The 8967-nt window shown below is 38.9% G+C and overlaps 1 protein-coding gene across 1 annotated transcript in view; it reads left to right on the top strand.

The window, feature by feature from the left end:
* The first annotated feature begins 447 nt into the window (after positions 1 to 447).
* The window catches only part of LOC138003654 (uncharacterized protein in xynA 3'region-like), a 17725-nt gene continuing 9205 nt past the window's right edge, over positions 448 to 8967 (top strand). The window contains exon 1 of the mRNA XM_068849842.1: positions 448 to 734. Within this exon, the coding sequence (XP_068705943.1) occupies positions 558 to 734 (177 nt within the window). The 5' untranslated portion in view covers positions 448 to 557. The remainder of the gene's footprint in view (positions 735 to 8967) is intronic.

Raw genomic sequence — 8967 nt, 5'->3', positions numbered from 1 at the left:
CTTGTAATCGCATGGCAGCAGTCAGCTTCCTAATTTAACCAGAATAAAGTTGTCTGAGTCGTTGAGTTATTTGTATGCAGGGAATAGGAGGAAAGCAGCATTTTGATGAATCTAAGGTTTCGATTAATTCAACCGTTGGATTTCAACAGTTCGATGAATTTAGTGTTGTGATAAATTTAATTATACGATGAATTCAACAGTTCGATGAATTTAGCGTTTTGATGAACTTCAGGTTTCGATAAATTCAATCGATTATTCGATGAATTTAGCAGTTCGACGAATTGAACGTTTTGATGAATTTGAATTTCAGGTTTTGATAAATTTAATCGAGTATTAGATGAATTCAAACCTTTGGTGGATAGAACTTTTGGTAAAATCGCAAGGTTGAATTTTGAACTCATTAAAGCGCCATACAAATATGCATCCGGGGTATTGTCTCGTGAAAACGGCACTCCCTTTGTCATCGACCGGTGAAATCTTCTGCACTTTGCATTTAAGACTGATTTAACCCAAGAATTGCACTTAAAACAATACTTGCATTTATTCACTAATGCGACATGGCGAGTGGTACACAGAGAGACATTGACAAGATCGACAACATCCTAGAAATGGGTGATGTAATGAAATTGCTTGGCATCTCAGGCGAAGGTTTAGAAACACTGGGGCAAATGAAAGAAGCAGCAAAAACTACCCTACACCGAAGATCTAAAAAGCCAAGTTGGAGTGCTGGAGAGGTAACCACTAACAAATTCGTAATGCATCCGTAATTAGCAAACTAGATGTAACTTCTGGTCCTTTTCAAATCACTGATTCAAAATGTCACAGGTACGACGGCAATCAGTTACCAGCAACAAGACGACACCATGGTACTGAGTATGCCTTTTCAGTAACAAGAGCAAAAAGCATCTTTTTTTGCAAAACGTAGAACGCTTGCAATGCCTGAAATGGATTAATTAAACGAATTTCTCAGGCCAGCGATTACTGCTGAGTGCAATTTATTATGCAAATTTGAAAAGTCTTTAGACTAAGTGCGTTCGTCTGTTAAACACTTGGGCATAGAAAACAAAACTTTATATGGCTAAGACAGTCGGTCGTAACAAGAGGAGCCTAACCAGGAAAAAAAAATAGTATATAACGTTAATACGAGGCCAACGACGTGATAGTCTCTACTTATTTCGTGGCAATAACGGTGAAAGTGTAGGTCACGCCACTATCACATGAAAAGTGCAAAAGAATTTGGTTGGATCTAAATTCCATTGCCAAGATTGTTGCACCGTCGTAGCATTTATTTTTAAACGTGTACTCACAGCTAACGTTTAGCTTTTTAGCCCGTTGAACGTGCGTACTATGTTATGGGATCTGGGATTACTGAAAACACAGTCCCAGAAACTCTAATTTTCTACTTTTTCCACAGTAAATGTTAAATACGTATATGTTGCCGATAAAATCCGTTCTCAGGTTGAATCCGTTTTACCTACTGTAGATTATTTGGTGATCCTCATTTTACCTAGGTTAAATACGTATGGAGCCTAAATTAAACCTATATAGAGAGAAAATATTAGGGGCAGGTTAAAAGAAGACGACTATAGGGGCCTATCCGTGGGATGCACAAACAGAGCACAAATTGTTCAGTTACAGTGAACTACAACTACGGGTAAACTTCGGAAAATGGGGAGAGATTACAAGAAAGATCAATCTGTAATTTAATTAGAAGTTATTTGTTGTAAAAACATGTACAGGAAGAGGTTATCTCTTATCATTAAAAACTGAACTACGGATATCAGATTTCCGACATTTTCATTGGCTCGTCCTGCTGTACCTAATATGGTCAAGCAACGCGTCAGCAAATGTAACAAGCTGAAAGCATTTTTGCAGCTGTGAGAAAAAAATGGCCCACAAAAGCCGTTTTGCACCGGAATTGACCGAGGGAGAAATTGTTGATCCCGGAGTTTTAATAAAACAATTATTCTACTCGGGCTGGCTGCATATAACATGAGTATAACCACTCGACGCTACGCGCCTCGTTGGTCATTTATCACTGAATATCCAGCGCGCCCTCGTGGAATAATTGTTAGTTATTACTGCTACTACCGGTAAATTTGCAAATGGAAACAACGAGGCCCTATTAGGTGGTATCAGGATACGGGATATTTAGGTAAAAAATTATAGGGATACAGGACATATGGGGGAAATTAACTGGATACGGGATATTTAAAAAAATCGAACTGGCATTATACAAACCAGAGGAATTAATGGCATACAGGATATTTAGGCCAAAACTTAACAGGATACGGGATATTTAGATCTCCCCACCCCCACCCTTCCCTAATGGGGCCTCAACGATCAGCACAGCAATACTACCAGAATTTATACTTTCACGAAAGGTTTCTGAGGAATGTCAGATTTAAAAGGTGAGATTTCTTTGGAATACTGACTGGAGATTGGCCGCTTTATGCGTTTGCTTTGGTTTGTGTATAAAACAAAATACATTAATATTATGTGTTTTGTGTATTTGGTTTTTTAAGGCTTTTTTCCTAATATTCTTTTCACGTTTTTGATTCCTGTACAAGGTGGTATGTCATTGATTTGACCTATCACATACTTAGTCTAAATGTCTACTAAAGTTAAGCCCGTTCGGATGGGGTTAGTACTTGGACGGCTGACTACTGCGATGTGACGGTCCCAGTGACAACGATATCTAGTTTTTTTTAAAACTTGACTTCATTTTTATATTTTGTTTGGCCATTGAAGACTAGTTTCTTATGTTCTTTCTACGTCTTTTTTAATTCCTGCAATGGAAGCAATGTATTCATTTTGTTGTTGGTTTGGAAATATCATTGACCAGAAGCATATGAGCTCTACTAAAGCCCTTTCATGGGAGATCACTGCGTATTGTCCCCGCGAAAGACTTCTAATCTTATACAGAAATATATTTTTACTTCGTTTTCTTCACTTGATTTCATTGTTGTTTTTGGTTGTTAAGGGCTACTTTCCAACCTTCTTTTCACGTTTTTTGATTCGTGTATAGGGAAAAAAACAGTATCGCTGTATTGGGAAATCTGAACAGTGTCGCTGCTCAGTGGGTGTTGACTCCCACAGCATGTGACCGTTCTGGGCCTGATTGGCACTCCTTTGTTTTTTTTTCTTTCACGATTTATTTTGTTGTCATTTACATTACTGATTATGTATAATTTTACGATTGGGACAATCTTTCATCTCTCGGGAGGGTAGGAGATGAAACATGCTGAAGTTTCCAAAGAAATGAAACATTTTATTTATTTAACCACGGGCAGTTCATCAGCTCTTTACAGAAAGATCAAAACTATACCGACTCAGTTATAACTATAAAGTACACTATATCAAAAAGCTTCTTTTCTTGAATGCTGTGCCTTATAGAGCTTTGCTGATTTCGCGTTTGAACGACCTGAGGGATTCCGCGCACCTAGCTTCACTGCAAGGACAGCGATTCCACAGTGTGGCGCCATTATAACTAAAACTATTTTTGAAACACGTTTCTGCCTGGCAATATAACTTAAATTTGTTCTCGGAGTCCCTCAAATTGTAGCTTGTGTTTCGTTCAGAAAATTTCGATGTTAAATAGTCCGGAGCTAACCCATGTAGGCATTTGAATACCTTGGTGGCCTTTTGCATGTTTCGCTGGCGATCAAGATTTTTCCACCCCAGAATTTCCAACAGTTGGCCAGCATCAACGTCATAGTTAGAGAACGTTAAAACGCGGGCTGCTCTATTCTACAATTTTTGCAGCTTGTCTTGTAAAGTAACCCCACATGTTTCCCAAACAGTAATACAGTAGTCAAAGTGAGGTTGTATTAAAATTTGCTATATAAGATGTAAGGTCGCCGGAGGAGCCAGGTGCCTAACACCTTTCATGGCACCGATTCCAGAAGCGATTTTTTTGGTTAGTTTTCCGATGTGGCAATCCCAAATGAGTTTGTCGTCAATTGTTACACCAAGTGATTTCGTAGTTACAACCTGTTTCACCCGAGTACCGTTCATTGAGATTGAGGGGCAAGCAGCAATGGTAATTAGCCTTTGGCCAGATCCTATCAGCCTAAATTCTGTTTTAGCCATATTTAAAATAAGTTTGTTTGCATTTAACCAAGTATGCACATTGAATACGCCCTCACTAAGACATGATTCAATGCTACCTACATTATTGTCTGCATATGTCAGATGCGTATCATCGGCGTACACCCTCGGTTCACAGCGTGTCAAACAATTAGGAAAGTCATTTATATATAGTAAGAATAAGAGTGGACGGAGGATGGACCCCTGAGGGACACCGCAGATCAATACACGGCTGTCAGATAAGGAGCCACCAACTGAGCATTGAAGCATTGAGCATTGAAGTTAAAGGCGTTCGAGTGGCAAAATCCCAGCCACGAAGCCATCAATCTGTTTTCTTAAACTTGATGTTTGTGTTTGGTTGTTAAACTGAGACGCTTTCCTAATGTTCTTTTCACGTTTTTGATTCCTATATTTAGAGGAATTGCAATGGAATTCCCAAACAGGGCTTTCTAATAGAGGGTGTTGACTCACAATGGCCAAATGAACACAATGGTTCGATTCATAAAATGTTTGGCACAATGGCCAATTGAACACACTTGTTTGATTCACAAAATGCATGGTTTTGGAAAGACTGAACAGACTGGTTCGCAAGAAACAGGTCGATTGGAATATTCGTTCTATGCAATAATGTCCACAGTGGAACACACAAGAACGAAGCAAGATCTAGAAATATCGTTGAAAATTCCTTCTCAAAGAAAAAATTATCTGTCGTCTTTATCAAATACTTTCAGATGTGAGGTTACTGTGCACCGGTGGCTCAGTTGGTTGAGCATTGGGCTGTCTCCGGAGGTCGCGGGTCGAACCCTGGCCAATGAACACTCAGGATTTAAAAAAAACAGCCGCTCGAGAGGCGCATGTGACTATTGCGGAGATGTACAAGGGGAAAATATGGAAGAAATAGAATATTCTGTTATGTGAATAGGGGAAGCTGAACTTTCCACTGTTTTCATATCGATAGTTTCTCGACCACTGAAAATTTTACGTCCACAGTAGTCTAGTAAGACTATTTTCATCATGATTGTCACGCAACAAAAAACAATAAATTCGAAACGTTCGACGAAAAAGGCCAATAGCTTGGAATGTTGCTGGAGACAAATTTAGAAACCCCCTCTCCATTTCTCAGTTCTGTGTGGTCACCAGTGTTACACAATCTAAATGGGTAATACCCATATAATCTGTGGTATATCGTCTCTGAGCTATTTGTATAACCAAGAGAGACTCAAACTGCTGAGATATTTTTTTTACAATCAAATAGCTTGGTATCATGGTGTTCACTGAAATCTACGATTCCTCTGCTTATACGTTCGTTATCAATGATGAGTTTCAAGATTTTGGTGATCAGAATTCTGTTTTGTAGACTCAGTAGTGTTGTGATCGCTAAAATTGAGCGATTATTGCTTGGAGTCAGTTTAGGTGATCGTATGTAAATTTCCTTCAACTTGGTAACCAAACGCTTGGTTGATTATGATTGTGTGTTTGAAGGACAAGAATATCCTTGAATGATTTTTCCTTCATGTAAGAAACAATCAGTGGCTGGTTATTAGAGTTCTGAAAATAACTGTCTTTCAGCTTTAAAATGCAAGACCGGTTTCGGAACCAAGTAATTGGATCCTTCGTCAGTTGCTTTTAGCGTTTTCGAAGAGCTCAAACGGAGACTCGGAGCTACAATGTTTCGAGTGCTCAGTGAAGTAAGAATCAAGTCTCTTTATATAGCCAATCATGTAAAACCAGTATAGCGTTTCCTGGTTTGTTAGTTATAAATGGCTCGCTGTTTGGAAGATACAGACAGAACTTTTTTTGGCACTTTCGAAGTAGGAGAAACACTCCGAGCGTAAGGTGACACTTACGAAATTCAAAGTGCTGATGTCGCGCAACTGGAATCTTGAAGAAAGGTTCATTTCTAGTCTTCAACCTCCAATAGATAAACTCAGAAGACCTCGCGAATTTGATGATCTCACTGTGAAGCTCTCTGTAGTTTGAAAATCACGTGCTACTTCAAAGTTTGTTTACCTCGTAAACGGGCTCAGTATTCCAACAAATGTTTTACCTCGTAAACGGGCTCAGTATTCCGACAAAAGTTTTCCCTCAAAGGGCTTTTGCGTTCCTTCAACAGCTTCCTTAAACGCGTAAATGAGCTCACTTGGTTGTTTAGAAACAAAACATGAAAGCTGCGAGAAGCAGCTGTTGTAAGAATTAAAAACTCACCTCAAATCACAGAGCATTATCATTTGCGAACACGCTCGTCCCTTTTACAACCATGAACAGATAGGTATTTTTGTACTGTGTCGTAATGGGGGATCAGAAATTCTGAATCCTTTTACAACCATGAACAGATAACCGTTTTTTACTGTGTCGTGATGAGGGATCAGAAATTCTGAATCCTTCTACATCCATGAACAGATAACCGTTTTTGTACCGTGTCGTGATGGGGGATCAGTAATTCTGAACCAACCACGGTGGATGTGCAATCTCTTTTACATGAAATTGTACAATTTGACGGAATTGGAAAATTGCATGTATTCTTCCTCGTGGTCTCAACGGAACTCTTACTTTTCTCCTTCCAATTAGCCAAAACCCTTGCGAAACACTAACTTTTTCAGCTTCAAATGCCAATACTGCTCTTAATTTCCCGAAATTGGAATGGCACATTTTAGTTTGGAAGGCTTTGCATTATGGTATTTTTGAGAGCAGGGAAGTTTTGAGAGATAGAATTAAACAAAATATGCCTTTTTGAGTTGTAAAATGGAAGAGTAAGAGTATAAAGGAGATAGCGTGCGGAAAAGAATTCTCAAAAGCGACGAAAAATTACCGTAGCCGAATATCAACAATCATCTTATTTGGACGGATCCAGGGAGGAAGGAATGGATGCTGTATCATGATTACTCTAGAATTATGCCCAAAAGTGATAAATAGTAAGGATTCCGTTAAATTTGAGTATTCCGATAAAAAAAGGCATTGTGATACATATGACGTTATCGAAAGGTAATAATTTATCGTATCTCCCTTTTCAGTCCCCCATCCAAATACTAACCCCGCTCGATTTATGGTTGGCGGAAAGGGGGAAAATTCAAGAAATCAAAATTGCTTCCAAGATCAACAACCTGCAGTTCACATTTTCTCCCAAGGTCAACGATAAACTTCGTCCAAATTCAACGGCTAACGCAAACGCTAATTCAACAACAAAAGTAAGTTAACATCAACAGCAACAAATCACCTCAACATCAACTTCGTAAAGCGATGCCATCTTCAACAAGAAAAATACGCTCTTCAAAAAATTTGAGGACGAGCGACTGGCTATGGTCGGGGGAGGTTAGAACCAAAAAAAATCCCAGCATGCAGGCGACAGAGCAGTACTCAATGGAGCTTGTTCTTTTTGTATTTATCACAACCAGTCTTGAATTTGAGCAATCTAAAGCGTCAAAATTTACTATAAACGTTTCCTAAAAGTTTCGAAACTCTCCTGTAAAGGTTTGAAAATGCTTCAACGTGTCCATATTCGTGTCCATATGCTTCAACGTGTCCAAATGCTTCAACGTGTCCACTTTAGTATAAATACAAAGGTGATTATACAAAATCGCGCGCTCTCATTGGCTCTAGCTATCTCGGATTTTCATCCGATAATTCACCTTTATCACGCGGCGGCCATTTTGGAGTCCGTGGGGAATAAAGGCTTTGTCTTTGCATTGTCTTTGCCCGTCCAGCCTCACACTGAATGAGAGGTTCGACTGGCAAAATCGTTTCTTTGGACATTGAGTGATATGGGTCTATTACCTCGACGGACAAAATGGCTGCCAGTAGTCGTTTTGGCTCTGTAAGTTTAAGATGATTTCGCGTTGAAATGTTCTTTTTTTCTCTTTTTTGAAATAATCACCTATGTATTTATACTAAAACATTCAATTCAATTCATTCATATTCAATTCAGCGTCCAAAATAGTTTCACAGCTCGTACCCCGAATTTCCGGCATATTTACCCGGCTTTCAATAATAAATGAGCATGTACTCTCAATTGCAATAGTCAACAATATGATTGGTTAAACATAGGATACACAAGAAACAATATCAATTTAATTCATGACAACATGTCCATAGAACTGATATTTGGGGAATCAATCTAACCATTGGTATCACGAATTTGAAAGATAGCGATACACCTTTTTATGAATCACTTTTTTTTCATTTTCATGACGATGTACGTGTATGCACTGGAACGCTAATCAACAGGAATCTACCAAGAATCCGTGTTGCCTAGCACGTTACCGAAATCTTCCCGAAGTGAAATGAGGAAGCATTTTCAAACTTTATAGAAGAGTTTGGAAACTGTAGTAAAGTTTGACGCTTTCAATTGCTTAAATTCTAAGACTAACTGCATGCCGGAAGTTTTCAGTTCCATCCTCCCTCGACCATAGCCAATCGCTCGTCGCCAAATTACTGAAATGCGTATTTTACGTCGCGTTCCGTTGTTGATGTTGAGGTGATTTGTTGTCGTTGATGTTAAATTACTTTTGTTGTTGAACTAGGCGCGAACTTTAGTGTTGGCTATTGTATTTACCGTTAAATTTGGACGAATCTTATTGTTGCCCTTAGGAGAAAATGTTAAACTGCAGGTTGATTGTAACTTGTTGATGGTGGAAGCAATATTGATTTCTTGACTTTTGCACCATTCCGCAAACCATACCGGAAAGCATTGTGTTTTTGGTCACTTGGGATTAGCCTTTCTTTGGAGTTGTTTTGTCTTCTGTCTTTTGCTTCTTTTGTTTTACGTAATTTCGGCTCGGGTACTTGCAAACCTGAAGCTGCCCAGCTTGAAGAACCTCTATAAAATATTGCATTGTGTGATTTCTTATTTAACAGCAGTAACCAGAGTTTTGGGGAATGTAC

The sequence above is a fragment of the Montipora foliosa genome, chromosome 5 (assembly GCF_036669935.1).
Source record: "Montipora foliosa isolate CH-2021 chromosome 5, ASM3666993v2, whole genome shotgun sequence".
Classification (NCBI taxonomy): domain Eukaryota; kingdom Metazoa; phylum Cnidaria; class Anthozoa; order Scleractinia; family Acroporidae; genus Montipora; species Montipora foliosa.
This window is presented reverse-complemented; position numbering and strand designations above follow the sequence as displayed.